General features: G+C 27.2%; 1 protein-coding gene across 2 annotated transcripts in view; it reads left to right on the top strand.

Moving 5' to 3' along the window:
- The window catches only part of LOC107447150 (Ubr3 ubiquitin ligase), a 79,040-nt gene that overhangs the window by 39,985 nt on the left and 12,369 nt on the right, over positions 1 to 26,686 (top strand). Inside the window, exons 20-31 of one of the 2 annotated variants that reach the window (XM_071186782.1) lie at positions 573 to 852; positions 2,191 to 2,517; positions 4,052 to 4,140; positions 5,004 to 5,144; positions 6,254 to 6,390; positions 11,065 to 11,175; positions 12,752 to 12,958; positions 20,039 to 20,172; positions 21,768 to 21,835; positions 23,537 to 23,666; positions 24,622 to 24,719; positions 26,327 to 26,511. In XM_071186782.1, the coding sequence (XP_071042883.1) occupies positions 573 to 852; positions 2,191 to 2,517; positions 4,052 to 4,140; positions 5,004 to 5,144; positions 6,254 to 6,390; positions 11,065 to 11,175; positions 12,752 to 12,958; positions 20,039 to 20,172; positions 21,768 to 21,835; positions 23,537 to 23,666; positions 24,622 to 24,719; positions 26,327 to 26,511 (1,907 nt within the window). Of the gene's footprint in view, positions 1 to 569; positions 853 to 2,190; positions 2,518 to 4,051; positions 4,141 to 5,003; positions 5,145 to 6,253; positions 6,391 to 11,064; positions 11,176 to 12,751; positions 12,959 to 20,038; positions 20,173 to 21,767; positions 21,836 to 23,536; positions 23,667 to 24,621; positions 24,720 to 26,326; positions 26,512 to 26,686 lie in introns of both variants that reach the window. The other variant, XM_016061985.4, reaches the window with a different exon arrangement.

Here is a 26,686-nt window from a genome sequence, read left to right as displayed (position 1 = left end):
TAAAAATAAAAACTTTTTGAAATTTTTATGACAGACAGCAAATGACATATGTTTATTGAATTAAAATAATCTGAATTTTTCAATTTGTTTGAAAAACAGTACCATTTTATTATTTAAAATATATTAGATAAAACTGTGATTGAATTTCATCATTAATATCTGCTATGTGTTTCATTCAAAATTAGAAATTTGAAAGAAGGTGTTGAAAGTTTTTAGTATTTCTTTGTGAACTTTCTTTATTTTTAATGATTTGAATTTTTTTAATTGTTTAAAAACGAGTACAATTTTATTTTTTAAAATACAGTAGGTAAAACTGTGATTAAATTTCATCATTAATAATAGCTGTGTCTCACATTCAAAATTAGAAATTCTGAGGAATATATAAGTGGAAAGCTTTTAGTGTTTTATTTTTAGCATTCCTTATTTCTACTTCTACACGTTATATAGTTGAACAAAAAATTATAACAGTGCTTCACTGTGTTTCACTACATTTTTTAAAATCTTTTCTTAAATTTCAGTAAATAATTATTTTTAATGATGTTTTTTAAAACTGATGTGTAATTTTTCAGCAGTTCTTCAACCAATTGTCTCACTTGCAACTCTATCCTCATCTCCTGGATCTTCTGCAACTCAGGAGCCTATTGTATCGACTCCACAACCACTAGCACTTCCTGCAAGTAGCAACTCCTTCAATATGGCCTTAATTCCTACTTCAGAAGGGCTGACAACGGTGCGACCAAAGTGTATGAAACTAAAACAAGTTCCTGGGCGTACCCGAATGTTACTCTCCGATAAAGGTCTTCCATTGGCTATTGGTTCCTCAGACTGTGATAGCTCTTCCAAGGAACAAAGGTATTTACTTTGTAATTTAAAATTAATTTTAATTCTTTATTAATAATTTTTTTTGTTACTTGTGATAAGTTGTACTAGTGACAAGCAGTGCCAGAGTTTCTGCCTATTGTATCAGTGTGACCACAGAACAGGGAAAAGTCAAGGAATTTTGTCCATCTAGAAAATTTAGGAACATTTTAAGGAATAAAAATCAAAATACCCTAAATATCAAGGAAAATGAATTATTTTAATTTCAGGCACATGTAAATTTATTTTTGTCAAAAAATATGGTCATTTAATATTTTTTTAAGTTTCTTGTTATATATTTTGAGCATAAAAATAAGGCACAACTGAAAAACTAATGATTTAATAAATTGGACAGAATTTTGGGAGAATCGGGGAATTCTTTTCTTGGGTGTTATTGAGCACCATTTGTATTCAGAAAGGTAGAAGTAGAGTTTTTCCTGATTTTGAACTGTTCCTTATAAATTTATTTCTGCCAATATTAAAACCAGGGTCTGCATTTTGTCTGTAAAAAATCTATGTCTTTAAGAACTACGTAAAAATGGACAAAGGGAAGAAACTGAATGAGATGGATTAAACTAAAAATGACCAATACAATTGTTTATTAATAAATATTACAATAATAGGTTAATTTTAAACAAAAACTTAATATAGTACCAGAATGTTAAAAAGTTTTTAACTCTAAGTGTTTTTTAAGGAGTAATTACTTTTCCTATTTAATTATGATTTATATATAATTTTGTAAACTGTAAATCATATTTAAGAGTTACGAGTATTCATGCTCAACAGTATTTGATTACAGATATTTGTAAATAAAAATTGGAATTCAATATTTCAGTAGTGTATGTGTGAATTTGTTAATTTAGTTTAATGAAATTTGATTTTGTTATTATGACAGTTTATATAATTATAAATTCTGGTTTAATTATTCTCAATTACACAAAATATTAAAGCATTTGTAATTATTCTCAAGTACATAAAGTATTAAAGCTTTACAATTATTTTAATTTAGGAAATTTATTAAATTTGCATTTCTTTCCAACTGTTGCTTTTTAGTTTTCTAATATTTAACAATGATAAATATAGATAGTGATAAAGATAATGATATAGCTTGCAAGTAACTACTATTATTTAAATTAGATTGTAATTATAATCTGTTTAAATACAAATTGTTAAATGACTAATAGTTCTGTTTAAAAAAGACCTTCTTACAGTTCTTCCTAAATGGTTTTTCCACAGTGGAAGAAACTTGCACTCCCCTGTTAAAACTCTACTCTGCTTTACTGCCGTCCATTATCTAGTTTTTGAAATACATTTTTTATTTTTCTATTATAGATACTTGCCTTTCTGCAACAAGAGAACTATTAGTGTAAATGAAAGTATAGTTTCTCTTCTGCTACAGCTTCATTCAAAATTATCTGAAAGACCCGATTCTTACAAGGTAAAAGAGAGTCTTTCTGAGGTTATCAGTTCTACAATAGATGACATCGATTCTAGAATAGGAGATGGAGCCAAATTTGTGGAGAGACTTTTGGATCACATTGTTGCATCCGGAATAGATAAATTATGTGCAGTTCAATTGATCAGACAAAAGTTATGGCCTCAAAAAATCGACGACTCTTCATCTTCGACTTCAGACTCCTCAGTGGATAAAGAAGAAAGGTATGGCATTTTCTTTATGTAGGTTATACTTTGTGATACAAATCTAAGGAAATAAATTATTTAAATATGGATTCTTAGTATTTACTGTTTTTCTGGTAGAAGTATTTAAAATGTTATAATACCATCACAAGAGTTGTTCAATAAGTCTTCAGGAAATTAAGAAAAGAAATAATGCTCATAGTGACCAAAATGGTTTGTTTTTAGTCCTCATTAGATTTTTAAAGTTCCAATTAAGCTCGTCATGTTTTTTTTTTATTATAATAAGAAAGAAGAAATAAATTTTTGTGTATTTAGAAAAATAGAAGGAATTGAGTTTCATGCGGGTATCAACAAGTCTAGAGGAAGGGTTTCAATGCCCAAAGAGATGAAAGCTGGTTGTTATAAAGTTCATTTCACATCTGCTCCTGTCTTTGCGTTTATTTACAATTGGGTAAATGCGTTTAATTGTGACCATACTTTCACAGATGATCGCATTGTTTAGGGCGCTCGGTAAAAGTGACACTTCCTCATTAAAAATGGACTAAATCCACAAGGTGATTTTGAGATTATCAAAGTATGCAAAATAGTTGAGGTCACAAGCACATTGTAAGTTATGTTATTTTCAATTTTGCATAAAAATTCGGACATGAAAAAAATCTTGGCATGATGTATAAATGCAATTATGTGATTGATTTGGTGGCTTGTATGGAGCTTTATCATCACAATCACAACTAGTTATTGCATTAATACATAACTGTGGACAAGACATGGATTCACTATACTCCAGAAATAAAGGAACTGTGGTGTTTTAAAGATAATCCGGATCTGAAGAACGTGAAATCTGCTTAGAGGATAATTGGCACAGTGTCCTGGGGTGCACATGGAATTCTCTATATCAAACACTTACAAAAAGGAGAAACAAGAGCTAAATAGGAAATATTATGCATCATCATAGTAATGGTTGAGAAAAGAAATCAGAAGAAAACATCATCATTTGGCAAAGAAAAAATTCTGTTTTATCAAGACTACACTAGAGTGCACACCTGTGCAATTTCATAATCAGTGAAGAATTTATATCAAACAAGGAGGTCTTTCTCTAAATTGATGCCTATTTTGAGGATTTTACAAAAATCTATAGTTTGGGCAGAATTAAAAAATTTGAATAACATTAGGGAAGATGTGTCGAGCTTAATATGTTAGGTCTCAGTTTGCATAAGCTTTTAAAGGGTAATTTATAGTTGTAGCAAAAATAGTTATTTATTCCTATCCTATTTCATATATTTTTTTTCTTATCTTACATTTTTTTATCATGTTATTTGCAAAATGTCAACCTTCTGATACAACCTACTGATGTCAAAATATGTTTTAAATTTTAACCTTCAGATTATTTTTTAAATTAAATTATTTTCCCACAACTAATTATTTGACTTTCTACTGTTTTACAAACAGGTATTTAAAAAAAATCTTTCTTAAATTCACATTAAAAGAATTGATAAACTTATTTCTTATATACTGTTCCTGTATAACAAATAATTACTTTTATATTGTATTCTAGGCGTCGGCGAGCTAAAGAACGCCAACAAAAACTTATGGCTGAATTTGCATCAAAGCAAAAAGCTTTCATGCAAAAAACAATGGAAACAGGTTAGTAAATTATTATTATTTTTAATATATTAGTTTTCATATCTTTACACTGACTTATTGTTCATTTTGCTTTTGCTTGAAAAATTTCTGATTACGATCTAGATTTTCTCAATTTTGATTTGAATTACTTTTGAATTGTAAAAGATGTGAAAAAGCTGTTACATCAGATAATTTATTGCCTATGTATTTTATAGGAATTCCTTTATATCTGTTTCCCTGAGTATCTCTTTTAAACATGGCTGCACAGATTGCATATTTAAAAAAACATATAAGAACTTTGAAATCACTTTTTCTGTTATAATGATTTGTTTTCCTTTTTAGTTTTACATTTTTCATTCGTTATTTGTACACTAAGTATTTTATTGAAGTTTTTAAACGTTCATCTTGTTAAACATCATAAAAAATGTTTTTCATGTTTCATGCTCTAGTATTTTTCTAGGAATTGTGGCTTTTTTTTATTATTTTTTTTATAAACAATTTTTAAGCTGTTTCAAAAAAATCCAAATAACATTGAAGACATTGATTGTTTTACAGAATAGTGTCTAATAGTCTTTAATTTATTAATTAACTTAGTATTATTTTTTTAAAAGAAGTTTTTGTAAAGTTATGTTCATGTAAAGTTAAGCCACATTTTAGTGTAACTAACAATTTATGAAAACTTCTTATGGTTTGCTGAATAATTAAGGAACTGTAATATAATTTGTCTGCCTTAGAAAATATTATTCCTTAGCTTACAATGTTGTGTTCGTTACAACCTTCTGCTAAAATCCGAAATAAAATGTCTTTTGTCTTCGAAACTGTGTCTAAATCATCAGATTTTAAATTTTTTTCTGTTATCTTAACTATTTTCTGCCGATTTTCAGAAGCTAAAGCGTCGACATCTGCTCAAGCTGATTCAATTCCAGATGTTAGAAAAGAATTTGAATGTGTCATTTGTGGTCAGATGTCTGCTTCTGAAGAAAACAGGCCAGTGGGAATGGTGGTGCTTTTACAAGCCACAAGTGGTAATTTATTATTACTTAAAAAAAAAAAAAAATTTTAATTTATATATTGTTACTCTTTTTAAATTTTAAAACTTGTCTTACAATGACTTAAGCAAAAAAAAAATTAATAAGATACCAATGAAAGTACATAAATGGACTTTAGTTTGAGTTCTATAAACAAGAACCTTTCTCGGTGTCGAAACTAGTACTCTAGTATATCCATCCTGTTATTAATCTTGTCCTTGAACTGAAAATATAGTATTTCCACTTATGTACTTTCATTTGTACATAAGTGGATTGTTTTTTGTCATAAGTGGATTTTTTCGAATTGTTATTCATATTGTTTTTTGCTTTAGTTTACATAGTACAAAGTATACCCTATCTGTTGTTTAATTGTCTTATGTTAACAGGAATTTTAATTAATTTGTTCTTATCATCACCTGTAATGTTAATTAACATTTATACACCCTTTTGTTTAATTTTAATAATTGTTAATAAGATTTCGTTTATCAAATAAAGTCATATTTGTTATACATAAAAGTGCACCACCCCTTTTGGAAGAAAGCATTAAAATAAAAATGAGCTTTTAGGTGCCTCAGTGAATTTTATTTTTGTATCAGTTGATTCTAGCTCACTTATTGTGTAACTTAATATTTTAAAAGTAAATGCACAATAATTTTTAACCTTTTCAGCAAAAAAAAAAAAAAATTTATAAATTTTTTAGGGTTTATACATTTTTTAAAACTTTTAATTTTTAAATACATTTTTGAATTATGTTTGCTTTAAGTATATTTTGGTTAAAGAAAATTTTAATTTAAAAAAGGTTCAAGATGTGGAAAGAATTAAAATATTTTTTATGTACTTCCACAAATTTGTAATTTTAATGTAGTGTTTTTTTTTCTTTTGAAAATTTATTAGATCTAATTTGAGAAATGTTTATAGAATTTCTTCATCTTGTTATTTAAGTCTTTCCTAGTAGTCATGATTCCCCGTCAAGAACTGCATTTGGCTTTTTGACTGCAGGTTGTGTCCTACTAAATTAACATTCAATTTAGAAAATTTTATTTAATGTTTTCTTCCTAAAATTTCTTGTAAATTAAAACATACTATATCTTTGTATTTTCTTTCAGTTGTTGGTCATTCTCACGAAGTTCCTGATCGAAAATTACCCTGTGATGATAATGAAATTTCAGAGCTACAAAGGGGAGAAAATTTATCTTCTTCCATTAAAAATCGATTAGATATCTTGATGAGATATTTTGATAATGTAAGTATAATTTGTTGTTTAATTTCATTTCCAGACGTGCCAACTCTCCCGCATTTTGCGGGAGTCTCCCGAATTTTGAGTTATTCTCCCGCCCTCCGGAATTGATTTGAAAAACTCCCGAATTTTACTGCGATCGACGGCCAAACTCAAAATTACCTAATTTTTCCGCGAGTGCGAAGGTAAGTTTTTCTTTCAGCTTGAATTCCATCCCCTCTTATCAAACTACCATCTGCCTGAAGCGTAGCTGAACATGCTTTATTTTCCCCCCTCTTCAACGTTACCTCTAAAAACACTCCTATTTCACCCGCCCCCTTACACTGGGGGCGGGTGAAATCTTCCTCTTCTTTCGTGTGGAGTTGAATGCAATGACGTCACATGTCGTTATCGAGTGACGTCCGTTCAGGAGTGGGGAAACTCGTACTCTCGATAGTTGGAATTGATATTGTATCTTGCTGTTTTTATAGTTTTTAATGCGTATTTTTCCACGGTTGGCAACAAGCTCGTAAACTAGCAACGTGATATCAATTATTCGTTTAGTCTTCGTATATTTAAAAAAAAAAAATTTCAAGGATGTCTTAAGTCGAAACGGAAGTATGGATCAATTTCAACAAATCATGTACCAATGACTTTAGCAAGACTTAATTGCGGAGAGCTAAGTCTGCAACTCTTTTTTTCATGCATACAGTAGAGAACCATTTATCTGGTATCCAGATAATCCGGAAAAAAAATTTGCTCGGTTCTCCCGCCATTTTGAACTAAAACGATATGAAAAAAAAAGCGGAAACTGGACTAATCCTTGAAGTTGAGTAGAGGAAAATGTGAGGAAGGGAAGAATTTTTTTCCCCGTTTACCCAGAGAAACGTCATTTCTTCCGCGACCTTGAAGATTTTAGATCTTTATTCTCTTTTAGGTCGTTAAACTCAAAGGAGTGGCATGATGATTTCGTTTGCTAGTTTGATTTACGAGGGGGTGGGGAAAATGCATTGCACATGCATATCAGTGAACAGAAGATGAAAGAGAAAAATATATTTATCTATTTGACATCGATTAATAAAAATAAAATGTTTTTCTTTTGAATAAATTCTGATTCTTTGGAAGTGCGGTATCATTCGCAAGTTTTTCTTGATGTGGAATCACACCTGCTTTAATTAAAAATCGCGTTTTTATAAAAAAAAAAAAAAAGGAGAATTGTTTATTAATTTAAGCATACAATTATTTTATGAAGCAGATTGCAGTTTCGTTTTTCTGATTCCACTACGTTTTTTTTTTCTTTTTCATGATAAATTTTGCACTCAATAAAATTATTTGTATTACCAAATTTTTTCATTAGTTTTTTTTTTTTTTTAAGTCCGTTGATCTTGCCTTGTTCTAGGTTTTAATATTTATGCTAGTGCCGTTTTTTAACTATCGTTTCGGTTCGATAATTTTCAAGTGTTGTTTTTATTTAGATTAATAGGTTTTCCTTTTATTTTCGCCCCCCCCCCCATGAAATATATTGCGTTATTTAATCATTGGTTTTGTTTATTAGTTGATTTAGGAATCGTAATTATTTTTTAAACTTGTTTTTCTTGTCTAAACTTGCAAATTTTTTTATTCTTTTAAATTTTATTTTTCTACAATTTTTTTCCTTTTTAGATTTAGGAGTGCTTTTCTTTTTTCTCTTACTTTAAAATGTGTTTACATTTTTTCCTTGTAATTTGGGTTTGATAAAACATCGATTAACGACACTTTTTTGTCGATCCAGGAAACCGGGAAATTAAGACATCCGGGATAGCGATGGTCCCGAGCATCCCGGATAATTGGTTCTTTATTGTACAGACATTAGTATTGAATTGGTTTTTTAAAATAAAATACTTATTCAATTTGTTTATTTTTTAAAAGTTTTTGTGTATTTTTATTACAGTGTCGGGTTTTTGAATAATGTTTTATTAAGGAAATGGTATTTATTTAAAGAGTATCTACCTAATATAGTTTTGTGTTGCTAAATCTGTGTTTAATTATTTTATTTCCATTTAATATTTTTAAACAATTATTGCTCTATTAGTGTGTAAAATTTCTTGCATTCTTATATTTAATAAATTTTTTACTTAAAATTCCTTAGAAGTGTCAAATATTGCATACCGTGCGCCTTTTTTTATCCCTCCTGAAATCTCCTGAATTCTTGTTAAGGAAACTCCTGAATGTTAATTTTGCTAGGTTGGCACGTCTGCATTTCAACTACACAGAATTGTGTTAGTTTTAAGTGGGTTGCAGGGGTAGAGATTCAGAACTTAGTCACTACTTGGTAGACCAGTAACTAAGAAACATTACCAGTCTGTATGCATTTTCACTGGTTCCTTTACATGTCTCCATAGTTTTTTTTAAAAAAAAGTAATATAAATTTGAATAAAAAATTACAAGGCAGAAATTGTGTAATGCTTAAATTATAGTAAAATATGATATTTTTTGGAGAAAATACAATCAAAATTGTACATTTTCCCATTATATTGCTGATTCCTTGGGCCATTAATTTTATGGTAGTCCAAATCAAATTTTAATGATTTCCGAAGCAATGGACTATCTTAATTTTGAGCCCTGAGTTGTTAGGTACACTTGCTTAAATTAAGATGTGGGCAATTTTAAAATTTAGTGAAGAATTTTTTCTTTAGACTGTTTAAATAATGAGTAATATTCATTGATAGTTTTGCATCAAGGATGTGCAATCTTTTATAAATAATGGGGCCTCAAAAACTAGGAAATACGATGTTTTGAATGTAAAGTTGTAATTTGAAAATATAGGTTGTGCTTGTATCCTATTCACTATTATCATGTAGGACTTGTAAATTCATAGTTACTTTCTATCCACAAGTGCAGATAAATAGATAATGAAAACAAATTAAGGTATTTAATATAAATAAATCTGGACAAATATAGGTACAGGGTTTCAAAGTAATTGATTACAAAACATTTGTAGATATATAAGAAACAAAAATTCTGAAATTAAAAATTCTCATTTACCCCTAAAATTTAATTTCACTACAATTCTGTAATCAAATTGTGTTTCCAAAAATACTAATCTAATTAATGTGATAGATGTATTGTTCATTCACCCGGAGTTGGCACTTGACTCCACCTCCTTAGATGCAAAATTAATTTCATTGCGGAGATATTGGAGAAAACATCCCTGGGCTTGTAATTGAGACAATCCATAATGCACGCCAAACTGTGAATATATATTTTTTCATCGCTTATTCGCTTTATCTTCTGCTGTATGATGTTATACTTTTCTTAACTCTAGATATATTTTAGGCTTTAACACAGAAATTTTTTTTCTTGTTATATTAGTGTGTATGTTCCTATGCATGTGTATGTAACTTTCTCCTATATATTTTTCATATATATTTATTAAGAGGAGATCAAATCAAAAGGTTTCAAAGCCATTGTTGTCCTGCAAGTAATAGGTTGTGCATTCTTGTTTTACGTTTAAAATGTTCATGGTTTTAAAAATGTTCTTTGTTTAAAAAATTATTGTTTATTGTAATATTGAAAGGTGCAATTTTTTTTTTTTTTTTTTGGAAACTTTTTCTTCTTTAGTAAAATAAACTTATAACAGATTTCAGTTTTCTTGTATCATGGAAATATCCAATAATTTATTTTATTTCTGAAAGAGCTGAAATTCATCATACCTTTAACTTTTTTAGTAAATCCTTGAACTATTATTATCAAAAATAAAATTTTTTTGGTTAAAATATTTTTCGAAGACTTAATTCATTCAACATTTTGAACTTATTACTTTAAATTTACATTTTGAAATAATAGTCATAATTTCCTTGTTTTTTTTTCTAAAATTAATTGAAATTAGTTTAAAAAATTAACAATTTCTTAATGCTAATCAGATATGTAATTTTAACAATTTTTGGTTTGATCGCAATTTTGGTTAATAAGCATTTGAAGTTTCTTCTACTTTTTCTTCTTTAATAAAATGAACTTAAAACAGATTTCAGTTTTCTGTGTTATGAAAAAATTATTTATTTTATTTCTTAAAATATTAAAATTGCTCTTATCATTCATTTTTTAGTAACTCCTTGAACTGTTATTATCAAAATGTTTTTGCTAAAATATTTTCCATAAAAAAATACTGATATAATTCTTTTGACACCTTGAAATTACTACTTTTATATTTTGTAATTATCAAGTCTTTTTTTTAAAAAATTAGTTTGTTTGGAAAACTAAAATTTACTTTATGCTAGTTAAGTATGCAATTTTTCTAATTAATTTCTGATTTGACGGCATGGGGATGCATATTCACTTCTTAAGTGCTCCGCTTGACTCTTAGGCTACATGATTTGCACCCCTACTTTCACTATTATTTTTTCAGTTTTGATTTCACTAAAAAATATTAATAGAAATAGAAGATTTTTCTTAATTTTTTTTTCAATACTTAATCTGAAAAGTTTTTATTAGTTTTTTGAAAAAATTACATTCTTATCACAAAACATATTCAGATAAAAGTTTACTTGACTCTCATATGTCTCTTGACTCAATATTTTTAAATTTAAAAAGAATTTTTTATTTTGTTAAGTTTCTTTAGCTTAAAATAGTAAGTTTAAATTTCTTTCTTATATAAAACACATCCTGCTAGTATTGTTCCGTTTATTTGATAAATAAATTAACTTTTAATCTTTATATTTTCAGAGATTTTGGCCAATGGCATTAAATATAGGTTGGGAAGGCGGAGTTCACGTGCAGTCCTGTGGTCATTACCTGCATATTGACTGCCACAAATCTTACATGGTATCTCTGAAGGTACTTATCCTTATTTTAGATTATTATTATTATTATTACAGCATTTTAGAATTAGAAATTTATTGTGTTTGATAGATTTTTATGTGATGTAGGACTGTTTATTCAAAGTAAAATTGATTTTTAAGTAGTTGTGTTGCACTGTACTGTTACCAAGTTGCATTCCAGATACAAAATAACAATCATATTTGCTTCAATGTTTCTTTACATTCCAAAATCGTCAAAATATATATATATATATATATATATATATATATATGGGTCATTCNATATATATATGTTAAATTATGTTAATATATGTAATATGTTAAATTATGATATATATATATATATCATAATTTAACAATTATGCACATTTAGGAAAATTTCTTTAAAAGTTTAAGCTGAAATTTTAATAAATGATAAAAATATTATGTTTATTGCACAGGTGTGCATGGCATGATAGATAACTGCTATAAATGCTCGTTTACTGTATTACTGTAATGTTGATAGATGGAATAATATTAAACTGGTGTTTTTATTATTGTGAGTTCTACAACTTCTTTAGTTTTTATCCAATTTCTTTAAAAATGTAACAGCATGTAAATTATAAATGTGTAGTATGCAAAATAAACTCCCTGGATAACTTTTCATTTAAAGATCAAATTTTCACTTTTAAGATTCAATATTTTTGGGACCTAACTTTAAATATACTAATTGATTAGTGCAGAGAATATATTAAGTGGCAATAAAGTAATTAATCTTCTTAGCATGTGATTTCTTTAGAAAGTTATTTTTTGTTATTCATACATTGATGATCAGATGGGATTGGCTTATTCATAATCACTGTGAACCAGATAATTATTGAATGTAATCATTCAAATACACTACTTTAATAAATTGGCTATAACCCCAAATTTTAACGTTTAAATACTTTTCAATAGACGTTGTTGTATTGTGATGATACTTTTCAGAGTACCACTGGATACAGTAGTATGAAAATCTCTAGACCACTATCATGATTATGTTAGCTCCTAAGTGTTATCCCGGCTTTTCACAAATCTTAAACTACTGGCAGAAAAGCACATTTTTGCCGTATTATTTTGATAATCTGTAGCAAGGAAATTTCGGTAAAATTTTCTTAGGAGTTTCATACAAGGAGGATTGGTTATTACACCCTTTTGATTAAAAAAAAACTTTTAATTATTATGTATATTCTTTAAAAAAAAAGAATCCATATTTTATTCAATGTGTGATGAGTTCATTTACATGCAGAAACAAACAAGTAAAGCTTTATCCTAATTTAAAGTTTTTGATTTTCCTGTAATCAAAAACCCGTTTTTCTCTTGTCCTTTTGATTAGTAGAGAAATTTTAGTACATCTTACTCAATACTTCAAGGGCTAGTCATAAGTGCATTATTTTTTTTAAATTTTTATTATCTATCTATAATTTAAAGAAAAAATAGATTTGTTTAAATGTGTAATTAAATTTGTTAAAAAAAAATAGTAGTTCTTCCAACAGTCCTAGCAGAGTTTTCATTCAAAGCTACTATTAGCATTTAATTACATGGTTTTTGAATTTTTTTTCTTCTCATTACAGAGTCAAAATCAGTTATCATCACGCTTACAAAACTTAGCTGTTGACCAAGGTGAATATTACTGCCCCCTGTGTCGACAGCTTGCAAATTCCGTCATACCCCTGAGGCCTAACTTCGATAAAAGAGTTGCTATTATACAATGTCCCGGTTCAACATGGAGTGAATTAGTTTCTGAAGTGTCTGAGTTTTTAGCCTCTCCCTTGTCAGATGTAAGTTTGTTTATCATTTCTGATTGATTTAACTTTGTTTAATAGATATAGTCTGTTATGTTTGGATTCATATGTTTTTGTTTATTAGCATTGAAATAATTTTTGTGATCAATATGATTTTTCTCCGTTTTTGTGAATGATTTTAGCAATAATCAGAAAAATGGATTTTTTTTAAGTGTATTGAACAAACATAAGACTTAAACATTTAAAAAAACACAGAGACTTTTAATAAACCTAGAAACACCCTGCAATCAGCAGAGAAAGAGATTTTTATAGTATATTTTAATGTAAAACACAACTAAAGTAAAACGAAAAAATAAATCCTTCAATATTGAGGAATTTTTTTTCCTCTGTTCTCTCTTTTTTATTTAAAACTTTATTAAGCATAACTTTAAAAGGTTAAACTTAATCAATGAGTTTGTATTTTTAGAAAACTTATTTTATTGTTTCCGTTTTTAAATTACAACACCGTGTCCTATTTATATTTAGTTATTTGCTAATTTTTCCGTGGTATTTTTTTTATTCTGAAAATTGGGAAACATTGATTCATTTAAATAATTGCGGAATCGATTAATTTTGTTTGAAACACAAAATTAATCGGCAGGACAGAAAAAATCAAGCAAATTAATTTGTTAAAAATTGATTTTTGTTATGCATGTCATCTTAGCATGTGTATTGTAGCCTTCAAATCAGTTGTTTGGTAGATAATAAGTGTGGCATGCAAAAATTAGTGGTCTCATTTATTTTTTCTTTGGATGCTTTACACCATTTCAAATACAGGGTAAACTCTTTTTTTATATTAAAGATAATAAATTAAATGAATGATTTAGCAAATAAATTGAATCAAAAACTTTATTAATTTATTGTTGCCTTAATATATTAAGCATTCCAATAGGCTTTTTTTTCATCTTTTAAAGTTATGAAACAATCTAGTCAGAAAATGTGAAGAGTGCCTGTGATCTGCAGTTTTTATTTAATAAATTTTTTACGGTCTAAAATCTACAAAAAATAATTGATGTTTTTATTGTAACTGGGCATGCATTCAACAAAAGTTATGGTTAAACTTCTTAATATTTAACTTCTGAATAGTTTAGACTATATGTTACATATGAGTGATTAAAAGCCATAGTAAGCAAATGTTGGTAATAAATAAAAATTGTAATTCATTCTTTATTTGGTTTCAACTGTACAAAAATATATGAATTTTCCACTTAGTTGACTATGTCATTGGGAGCATACAATTTACATTAAATTATTTTTACTCTCTCTTTTTTTTCAAACATGTATTTAGTGATATGACTGTTAATTCTTAATATTATGATCTTCAAAAATTTACATTACAGAAAAATTATTTTACTGAAAAAAGTATATTACAGGGAAATACATACATACATTATATAATACAATACATTGCCTGACAGGAAATACATTACAGTAAAAATATTATCTGGCCCAAAATTTATTCAGAAACCATGTTTTCCGCAAATATCCCTTTAGTGGAAATTTTTTTTTTTTTGTTGATAATGTTAATAGTAAGGTTTTTGTAAATCCTCCCAGCCAAGAAAAATGTGCCATATATTCAATGTTTGTATATTTTCCATTTTTTTTAATTCTATAAAGTAGGTTTTGTCAAATTAATATTATAATCAAAGAATTTCAAGACGCTTTAAAATTTACTTCTTATAAAATCTCATAGATAATTGATAAGGCTTTTAAAATATTAAGAAAAGTGTGTTTTGTTTTGCTGCCTGAAAAAATATTTTTCCTATAATATTTTTTTATTAATTTTTTTATATAATTAAACTTTTACCTTGTATTTAAATTACCTTAATTTCATTCAAAAGCTTTTTATGTTAGGCATTTTTTGCACTACCTACACTAATCTTAAAAAGAAATTTAAAAAAAGAGTTATACCCTGTATGTTATGAGTGTTAACAAATTTTCTTCACCCGCATACAAAAGTATGTGATTCAAAGACATCTCTTTTTGCTTCAACTGCTGATCATTGCAGAAAAACTCGCTCTTCTTTCATGGGAAATTGACCCCAAAACAAGTTGATGGTGTTGTCCATAAGTTACAATGGACATTTCAAAGGTATAAATACCGATTCGAAAAACTTTGTTCTAATATGCAAGACAAGTTTTCTGCCATGTTTGTAGATAACCTTAACATTCTTTATCCTCAGTCACTTTTACAGGGCAAGGTAAGATTTTTCTGCACCATGCTAAAGAGGAAAATGCATGCATTTAAAATTTTTGAGATCTAAAAATTTGCTATCTTAAAAGTTGAAGCAGAATATTAAGAGAAATTTTTTTCAATGGTTAAAAGCACTGAGCTGTCATTCTGGAGCACTGGTGTTCAATCCTCAATGGCCGCTTGAAGACCACCCAGCTTCAAATCTATGTTTACCAGCTTATCTGGCAAGTAAAAAAGTTACGAGGAGGTGTTATGGAGGTTTACTGTACCTTGATTATTCCATTTGGTCATGAAATTGTGTAGCTTTAAACTCTTTAACCCCCTTTTTCACAGTAGGCGGTTGCTGGAATATTTTACTTTTTTTTTACTGAGTTGAACAATTCTCATAAAAATTCTATATTAATGGTCTTTTTTATGTTAAAACTATTTATTATGTTAACATTTCATAAATCACTAAATAATTTTGTTAAAATTATTGAATTTTTTCTCACATTTCCATTATTATCAGATTACATTCAAGATAGCTGACTTTAAGAAACACGAAATAAATAGGAATTATATTTATTTTAATGGATAACTCTTTATGGTTCAATGATATGGAAGTAATTCTTAAATTTTCATTTGTTTGAATGGATCAATTTTTTTTAAGTGGATGCATATTCCTCTTTATATTGTTAGTATTACTATGCAATTTTTAAGTTTTCAAGAAAGTATTATAATTTTTTTAAATGATTGTATTAGTTATTTGTATATATTCTATTTAATTTTTGGTTTACTCACTGACTGCAATATTTAAAACACTCAGAAGCATTATATTGTTATTCATATAGTGCAAACATGTGGGGGGGAAATATTAGAAATTTTTTTGATAACATAAAAATAATCAAAATATTTTTTCAAAATAATCTAAAGTAATAAATTATTTTTAATTACATAAAAATAATAAAAAAATAATCAAAATTTTTTGGAAAAGTTATTATTAATTTATTTGCAGAAATGAACATAAATCTTCATTTTCATTTGTATACATCTTAATATTGTTTAAAATTGTTTTTCCTTATAGTCATTCAATTATGTTTGCTGTTGGAAAGGAAAAGAATGTTTTCTTGATTGTATCGATATATTTTTGATATCAGAGTGATTGTACTCTGGGGGTACCCCGGAATTCCGGATTTTCTGTATTATCCTTCCAGGTCAATCTAAATATTAGGAGCAGGACATATGATTTTTCGGGGAATATTGCGGAATTACGTGTTTCTCAAGACCATTGGTGCTCGAACTTTTGCTAATCAAAAACTTATAATCTGACGAAATTTTTATGGGATTCTGCAATTTAAATTCAAATTTTTAAACATTCGCTGATGCCCATTAATGAGAATTTACATACACATTATTCTTCTTTCAATGGGCAGAAATTCAATTTGATTCTTCTGGCTTGACAGATTTTCGCACTTTTGAACTGTTCCAGAATCCGCTAATATCGCGATTCTTATTCGCATGGTTTGAATATCAAACATCGATTTTCGTATTTACTTAATCTAAAAGTTACACATTATGATTTATATTCACGTGATTTAATCTCATGTGACTGCTTGAATGCTTATTTATTTTTCACTTTGCTTTTCTCACCCCACAGTCAATCTTTTCTCAAAATAGATTTTGTTTTCTATCGATCAGGTGAATAAGACTATTGTAATGAGAGAAAAGGGGAATTAAAAAAAAAAAATTTAATTTATAAAAGAAAATGGTTAATACCAATCTAAAGATTATAATTTAATGCATATACTTCTAATGTATATTAACAAAATAAGAAAACGAAATGTAAAACAAGTGAATTTATTTATATTAATTAAACAAAAACCATTGAATCAAATCAAATATCAAACTTAATGCTTTCGAAGTATTTATTTTAATGCTTTTTAAATCAAAAGTAAATATTAGTTTTGTATAATTTATTTAGTTCAAAATTTTTTTGAATTATTAGTATAGGCTTCTAGTGCTCCCTTTTTTTCATTCCTTTATTGTGCTTTTTAATGTTATAATTATACTATGGTTAATGATGCTATACAAAAAAAGGCATTTTATTAATAAAAATTCATATGACATTGCTTGACTTGTTTTAGTTTCTATTAAGGAAAGTAAGTATCTGAAATTGGGTTTGTTAATTTAAGTATAAAAACTTTATTTAATTACTTATAGATAATTTAGCCAACTCTTTTTTCCCCTTATTTTATTTTACATGAAATAAATTTAAATTACTCTGATTACTTAATGAGATAAAAATTTAATTTATCTCATTAAGTAAGCATTTAGAGAATTCAATCATATTAATTTTTTTTTCCAATTGTGTGTTATCTTTTTTAAAACTATTCTACCTGGATTTTAAAAATGTTTTATGGAATCATTTTGTTTAATTAAACAAATTTTTAAAAATAAATTGTTTGCATAGTGAAAAAGCTTGTTTTGCAAATAGCAAATTTTATTGCATATTTCTATATCCATTGCTAAAAATGTAAAAAAAATAAGATAATAATGTTCATAGTAAACCTCATATATTGCAATTAATTAATGTACGAATAGTCATTAGGCATTTGAAAACAGCTCATTTATAAGCTATAGAGATATTAAGATAATTTTTTTAGAAATTTTTTTTTTAAATTTACAAGAAGTAAGCTTTTGTTGATTTTGTAACATTTGTGGATTGAACAAATATTTTAATAATTAAAAAATTTAATAATTAAACTATCCTTTAACTTTGGAGAAATAATTTGATCATTAAAAATTCAATCATTAAATTCAAAATTATTTCTGATTTGCTTAAACCTGTGCTAAAATTTATACACATTATGTTTACATGTGTCACAGTGATACTCATGTAAATTGAGTGACCTCTGTTATAAAAAATAATAATAATCACATTATCAAAAATAAATTTTATAGTTTTTATTATGTTTCAACCTTTTATAAATTTCTATGCCATTTTAAATCAAATTGAAGTTTTCTCTAATTTTTATTCAGTACAAAAATAGCTTTAGTATTTTCTGTTGGCAATCTGTCCAATATGTTGAATGTTGCGAATTTTGTTCTATTTTTAATTTTATCATCAAATCAAACGTATAATAAAGAAAGTTAAAAAATAGGGTTCCTTTTTTATAGTTAGAGCACTATTTTACCTTATTAAAAATGTTCAGAAGATTAGTAACCTTTTACCATCATAATGTTTTCTTTTTGTTAAAATTTATAAATCTTTACTTTTGCTTTATAAAGAATAACCTATATAATTTGTAATATCTTAAATTTTTAGCTTATTTAACTCATAATTGTCTTATAATTCATAATGCATGATATTTGTGTGCTTTTTTAATGCTTAGACTCTCACGAAAGTAAGTATAAAATGCATAATTTGTATAAAAATAAAGAGGCTTTAGATGGTTTTTGTTTTTAAGTATATATTAAGTTAGATTAGTTAGATACTTTAGATTCTTTTCTAACTGTATTTGATAATTTGGTTATATTTACTTCCATTGCAGATTAGGTTTCTGTATATTTCTTTTAAATATTCTTTATGTATTTTTAACATTTTGTATAATGCAATTCATATTTTAAAATGCAATTCCTTATTGAGCTATTATTTATTTTTCAAAATTTATTTTGCTTGCTTCCTGTTTTTTGCTAGATGAAATTTTATCAGTATACATCCGTTTTTCTGATTTTTGCAATTTTGTTGTTTTGTTTTCCAAATTTCTATAAATTTAAAATCATTATTAATATGTAGTATACCGTTGCATATATATTTTAATTATATAATCTTCAAGTGTAAGAATTTGTTATTCATGAAACTTGATCATTTTCTTTATGCCAGTTGCAAAAGTAGGGTTAATTCGGAACATTTCATGTTTTAAATCAAGGCATTTTATAATGAACTTAAGTTAGTTTTTAATGTTAACTTATAATGTTTACGTTAAATTTTGTAATAAATTGAATGTTAATTCAATCTAAACACTTTCAAACTGAATGATATTTTTTTCTTTTACAAAGTATGTAAATTTATTTTAAAATTTTGTAATTATAGATTTTTTCTGTACAGGCTGTAAGAAAACAGCAATTCTTTAAATTATTTATTACCAAATTATCTAACACTGTACTTTATGATTTAAATTTATGTGCAGAAAAAATAAAGGTTTTTATTTAAATTTAAATCAATTTTTTATATGTTCCAGTTTATAACTTATCATTTAATAGTTTTCCCATTCTGTTCCGATTTTGTGTTTGAAAATGACTCATAATTTTAAGAGTGAAAGATTAGAGATGATGAATTTATTTTATTTACATAATATAAATTTATAAAAAAAATTTAACATGAGCAAAATACATTTTTCAGCTATAAAAACATAATGTTAAAAGTTATGTTTTATTTTTAATATGTAAAGCAAAGAAGATAATTTCGAAATCTGCAAATTTGTTTGTTACTTAATATTAGTTAAATGTTTTTCATTATACACTGAAAATTTCCTAAAATTATTTTAAGATTAATATTTTGTGAAATAATTAAAGGGGTTGGGACAATAGTTCACAATTTGTCTTAAGATGGCATTTTTGCATTAAACTATACCTAAGTTTTGTTTTCAGATACTTTTTAAGATTCCAGAATTTCCCTTGTTAACAACACAATGTTTAGAAACATAATTTTACCTACATGGAAAGAGTGCTGTTTTTCATTAAAAATGCTCTCCTCAAATAATATAAAAAATTGCTTGTTTTTATATTGCCCCAAACCTTTCAATTATAAAATTTCATGTAAATCTGTAAATAATGGCATTTTCGTTTTATGACAAAGAATAATGTAGTAGATAATATATATCTAATAAATGTTTTTGTTAACAGGAAGATTTAACTCTTCTAAAGAAATACATGGGTGGCATTATGGAAGACGTAACAAATGCCACCTTACCTGTTTATCGGTCACCAGCCTCCCCTAATTCCAGCAGTCTCTTCTTATTTGTGTGCTCAATTGTAAGGTTTGTAATCAAAGCTAATTTACTTGTTCTTCGGGGTGTAAATTTTGATTTTTGTATGCATTGTGAACCAAAATACTGTGCTATTACATTAAAACTGTAACACAATGCAAACAGGTCACATTAAGATACGTTTTTGAAAATTCTGCGATCCATACAAATGTTTAAAAAGTGATGGCGAAACTGCTTCGTTTCTGCTCTGTTTTTCAAAGAAATTAACCATTTGTTTTGACAACATACATAAATAGTTCAATTATGTGTGATCAGTACTATAATCGCCCATAGTAATTTTTTTTTTTAAATGGAAGTTGTAGCTTTAGTGTAGCTATATTGCCTACCACATTTTGAGAACTTTAATTTATAACAGCTGTAATACATTTTTTGGAAAAGTTGCCCTCATGCAATGTGTTAAGAAAAGAAGTCTAATTGTAAAAGGTGAAAATCGGTCAAAACCTTTTTTAGAGTGAATATTTTTTTAAAATTTTTTACAAATTATTAATTTTGAGCTTTGCTTGCTATTATGATTGTAAATAATGAACTTAGAGAATAGGCCATGCATTATACTTATTAACCTTTAAATAATCTATTGCTATTATCAACAAGCATTTAAAAAAGCGGCCACGAATAAATTTGACTGTAGAAACCTTTATGCAGAATTTTAAGAAAATCAGACCAACTTTAAGTTATCACATTTAAAAATAGAGAAAGTAACAAGAGACTTTTTGAGATATTAGATAAAATATCTCAGAAAGTACCCTTAGTATGCCAGCCTATTGGTAATTAGTTTTTTTTTTTTAAATTTATTTATTTTTAGTATCATTAATTTCTGTCTAATTGAGATTTAAGAAAAATGCTAATGGCTTTAGAGTTATGAAAATGAACTCTTTTTATTCTATATAAGAATGTGATGACTTGCTGTAATTGATCTGTAAAATGTGTTTGAGTACCATAAGAAAATTTAATATACAGTCGAACTTGTTTATAACGATCTCGGATTTAACGAGGGAAACGAGAATATTTGGTTGGATCAATGTTAAGTCTATGGAACAGAAGTCGCTTTTAACGAGCAAGACCCGGTTTTAGCGAGCAATATTTTTCTGTCTGGCAATCTTTTTTCTCATCTTTCTAGTCTTTCTGTCTTATCTTTTTTTCAAAATGATATGAAATGCGCGAGTTAAAAGTAAGCTGACAAACTATTTTAAATACGTAGATTAATGAAAAAAATAAATGTTTTGGTAAGAATCTTTTCCTTTATTTTTCTTTCCGTTTATATTTCCTTTCCTTTAAGACTGCAGCGCAACTAGAAATATTTTGCTGGTTTGGGGGGAGGGGTTAGTTGTCACTAAATTAAGATAAATATTTAATTAAATTAATTAATGTACTTAAGTAAGTATTAATTAAATTTTAAGTCAACTCAATCATTTGACGTCCCAAGCCCCCCCCCCTCTTCTGGTTGCACGTCTGCCTTAAGGACCCGTTTATAACGAGTACATGTTACGGTCCCTTTGTGCTCGTTATAAACGAGTTCGACTGTATTTTATTGCATAGTTTTAACAGAAGCAATCTTTTAAAAAAACATTTTATTATTTTTATTTCAGAACTAATTTAGAAGTTGAACTTATCCAGAAACGAAAAATGGAGATGGGGAAGAAAAAATCTTGTTTTGGTGAGATTAATATTGTTGATCACAATTTTTTACTGCCAATAAATAATATATATGTAATTATGATATCTTTGTGTATTTGAAACTTTAACTTCATAAGGCATTTTTGTAAATTCTTTATTTTTTTACCCAGATTGAAAGGCTATCATCATATTAAATTACTGAATCTGCAAAATTTCTCTTTAAAAATAACACTAACTGAAATTTGTAATTTTTTTTTTGTTGAAATATTATGAGCTTTGGTTAATAGGTTAGCACATACAACAAAAGTGCCAATTGTTGCTACTATTTTGAGCCAGAAGAGATTTCTTTTTTGCAAAAAAGGGGCTGAAAATATAACTATTTTCACCCAAAGGCAACTATTATGCAACCTTTTTTTCTCGTTTTTCTAAGTTTTCTAAGTTTTTTCAATATCTGGAAAATAAGTCTGGAAAATATTTCCTTTTTCTTTTCTTCTCTTTTCCCAGATCATGTCATGATACATTATTTTCACCTTAAAACCAAAAATTTTATTTTTGATTTAAATGATTTAATAAAGTGCTTTTAATTCTTCCTCTTTGAGGTTTAATTTTATTTGTTAATTTCATCATTCGTTCTTTTTTCTTCTATCAGTAGTGGCTTTAAAATATGTTTTTTTTTTACACATATCCAGCTATATATTTTCTGTTTTCAAAATTACGTGATTGCAAATACCTATAAAATGTAATTGATATGCTCAAAATAAATGGTAATTAAATGTGTATGTTTCCACCCCATGTTCTTACTGTACATAAAATTTAGACTAAAAAATTTGGTCTTTGGCTACAATTTTGATATATTCGGGCAGCTATTTTGATGCCTATTTGAAAAAATAGACTGACTTTTTTTTTAAAGTTTGTTATTTTGAAATTTATTTAATGGTATTTTTCAAACATAGCTACTAATCTGTTGCGTTTTCAGAGGAAGCTGCAAAAACTTCACTATTTAAATGAGTTTAATTCTCCTGGACCTTTCAAGAAAATATGTTTCTGTCTTGTTTGAAATTGGTTACTATATGAAGATGGACTGCAGGTCAAATTGAACTTTTGCAGGATGTGACTGCTAAAGGGCATAATGCCATTTTATTTTAATTTATTTTTGTAACTGAAATTGTAAATTGTGTTAAACAAATTGTATGTTTAGAAATATTAATTAAAATTATATGAGCCGCAGTGGCTCAGGGAATAGAGTACTTTCCTCCCAATAAGGTGACCCAGGTTCACTCCCAGCTCCGTCTGGTCGATTCGAATTCTGCTTCCAGCTCCTCAGTATCCTCAGTGGTCATGGGTTAGAATACCCTTACTGTCAGACTAACTGTGAGGGGTATTCATGGTTTTCCTCTCCATGTAGCACGAATGGGGGTTAGTTCCATCTAAAAAGTGTCCTTCACTACGACAGATTTCTCCTAATGCTTTATACAGTAGCTCCATTGTTTTCTGGATCGGGTTCAAAATTGAAGTTGAACATTGATAGAAGAATTTGTTCAGATATTTTAATACTGGTTATATAATAAAATAAAACTGAAATTGCATAATGATGTCGATTTAAATTTTTGTGCCTATTTTCGAAAAGTTGTTTGTAATTACTTTAATTAATTTAATTGGTAATTTGTAATAACAGCCTAAAAAAAGTTTATTTGTAATTTTATTGATATATTTTAAGTTAAACATGTTCTTTTGCATGTAGTACCACTCTTCAATGTACTGTCTCTGCACTCCAGTCTTCTTGCACAAACCATAGACAAAAGTCAAGGAATGGATTATGCAATGAAAGTGTGGTATGGTTTAACTGGTCAAATGGCATCAGATCATTATTCGTAAGCAATATTTGTTTATTTTTATTCATAATTTTAATATATCATATATGGCAAGTTTCTTCCATGGTGAAAAAAATCACAGTAAAAACCATAGAAAAAAATGCTCCTGAAGAAATAGGCTTTTTTCGACCCATGTAGAAGAAAATCTTTTAAAAAAAACAGGGAAAAAAAGTCAGATATTAAAATAATTTTTTATGTATCTTATAATTACAATCCAGTTTAATTAAAAGGATTAATTTCAAAGTTATGAATTATATCATTTTGAAATATGAAACTAAAAAGTAACAATTAAAAAGAAAAATAAATTTGATGAATTTCTGGAAAAATTAGAATAAATATCCTTTAATATTTTATGTCAATGAGTATAGTAAAACCTTTTTTATAATTATGTAATTTTGTATATGTAATTTTTATCTTCTTTGCATGGTTTCATATGAAATTTTATTTATTAAATTTCAGCAATTCTTAAAATACTTGCCAAACAATTGTATTGATTTTTTTCCTCCATTTTGTCTAGTTTCTTTCATTCCCCCCCTCCTCCAGTTTCTTCTATTGTCTTCGAATAAACAGGTTTTTACCACATAGAATGCCAAACTTGATATATATTACAGGGAGATTATAAAATAGCAAAAGATGTTTGTAACTTAATAAATTAACAGGTTTAACTCAAAACCTATTACTCTTAAAGTCTCTGGAGTTGAGTTTGAATGTTCAATATATACAACCAGTGGAAGATGATTGGTGATTTCGTAAATGAAACTTGATTATTGCTCAAGAAATGTAAGGAGAAACAAAAATCTGAAGGCCAAATGTGTGGCCTTAGGCATTTTTTTTTAATTACTCTATATTTAAAGTTTTCTGTATAAACTTATCTAAAATAAATAAATTACCAAGCATTATTTAAATTTTTATCTGCATGAAATTTAAGAGTTTCATTTTTAAATATTTTTTTCAGGTTGACGTGTTTTCAGACGGAAGTGCCTCTTTTGCTTAGAGATCCAATTGCTTTACTATTGCAAATTGTTCTTAGTTTACCAATGAATTTTGACAAAGGTAATCATTTGTATTTTTTTTTTATGTACTCACTGTGCACTTATTGGAAAACCTGAGTCTTTACAAATGTTACTGGCATTTAACAATAAACACCAGACTAATTTAAAAAGTTTTCAGTATTTTCTAATTTGCTTCATTCTTTTTAGTCTTATTATAACTATATGTCTCTTTCAGCAGATTAGGAAAGGTGCAAAGAATGACTTGACTGATATATCTGTAATAAGACTTTTTGCTTAGGGTGATTGCAATAAACCTTTAGTAAGGCTATTTGAAATAAGACTTTACTATAATAGGCACTGGGCCTATTGTAAATTGTCTGAAATAAATAAATGCATAAAATTATTCAGTAATCAATAATATTATTTAATTAGATTAAAGAAATGTTGGTTCACTGCAATAAGCATAAAAAATGACAGGCTGATTATAAAACACTGGAGATTTTTCATTAGCCTGGCACATTGCAAAATGAAGGCTGCTGTTTGTATTGAGCCAGATTATTCAATTAGTCTACATCAGTGGTTACCAAATGGCGGCCCGTGAACTAAAATATATTAATTGTCATTTTTTGTGAACAATTTTCTTAAAAAATCTATATGAGTTTAAAATACTTTTCTTTCGTTTAAAGAAACCTAATTTCTTCGTTTCTTTGAAATTTAACATACCAACAGTGCAAAAAAATTTATTTCTCAAGTTTTAAATCCAAGAAAATATTTATTCAAATGCAAAATTAATCCTGTGTGTTGCTTAAAAATTTACTTCTTATTTTGATTTGTAATTCAATATGTTTGTTTTGTACAACTTAATAAAAACCTGACTGTAATATTTAATGTTCCTTGAAACATAAAAGAGTCCTATATAAAATTTTGATAAAAGTTGCAGCTCGCCATTTGACTGGTATTTTAATTGCAGCCCCCGTCCTCATGTTAGTTGGAAACCCCTGGGCTACATCATATATACTGCTAGGATTTTTCTTTCATTTTTATAACATGAAAAATTAAATTAACTCCTCTTCCTTTTTTAGTAATGCTCAGACCCAAGTTATAACCGCATTACTCCAAACTTGAAGATTCTGATATTTCAATCTATTTTACGACAAGATTATTTCTGATGTTTTTTTCTCTACTTTCAATAGAATGCATTGAAAGAACATAGTTTGTTTTGATAAGAAAGCAGATTAACACAGAATTTGAAGACCCCCGAAAAATTTTAAAGAATAAGTCTTAAACTGTGTAGAAACAAACAGATTATGACATTTTAAATTTGAACTTAGTAGAATAATGTTCTATTCTGTCAGCCAATCATATATGCTATGAAACGATGAACATTGTTATTCTTTTATATCCATCTACATGCAGTGTTTGGGAATTTGGCTAATTTTTTTTATAGCTTTTACAATCTAAAGGTAATAAAATCTTCATCAGTTGTCAGTTACTTTTTTTGACAATGTCAATGTATATATATATATTATAGGAAAATGCTTTTTTTTAACTGAACAGTAATTTAGGTAGATCATACTGATGTTTGAAATCATAATTAAGCAAATATTCTTACTAAAATTACCTCTTTATCAAAAGCAGTATTTTTTTAAAGAGTTCAATCTTTTTTAGCATATTTTAAGTGCATAGTTCAAGTTCTCTACAACTTCATGTTCATACAAGCACTGGTTAGAATCAGCTGTAAATTAAATAGTACTCAACGATATGAAATGAAGTCCATAGCATTAAAGAAATTAAAGGAGTCTGAAGGTCAACTTCTAAGTCCTACAGAACCTGAGTCATCTATATCTACTGAAGTTAGTACATTTGATTCAATTTTTTTTTTCTTCAAAGTTTGTCTATTTTATCTTATTGCTTTATATTTTATTGTAAACATTATGAGTTAATATGTACAATTATATACAATCAGTAGTAAACCACTCATTAGCTGGAACTCTCAATGTTATTTTCTATTTTTGACTATGTCATCTT

This window comes from Parasteatoda tepidariorum, chromosome 10 (genome assembly GCF_043381705.1).
Source record: "Parasteatoda tepidariorum isolate YZ-2023 chromosome 10, CAS_Ptep_4.0, whole genome shotgun sequence".
NCBI classification, from domain to species: Eukaryota; Metazoa; Arthropoda; class Arachnida; order Araneae; family Theridiidae; genus Parasteatoda; species Parasteatoda tepidariorum.
This window is presented reverse-complemented; position numbering and strand designations above follow the sequence as displayed.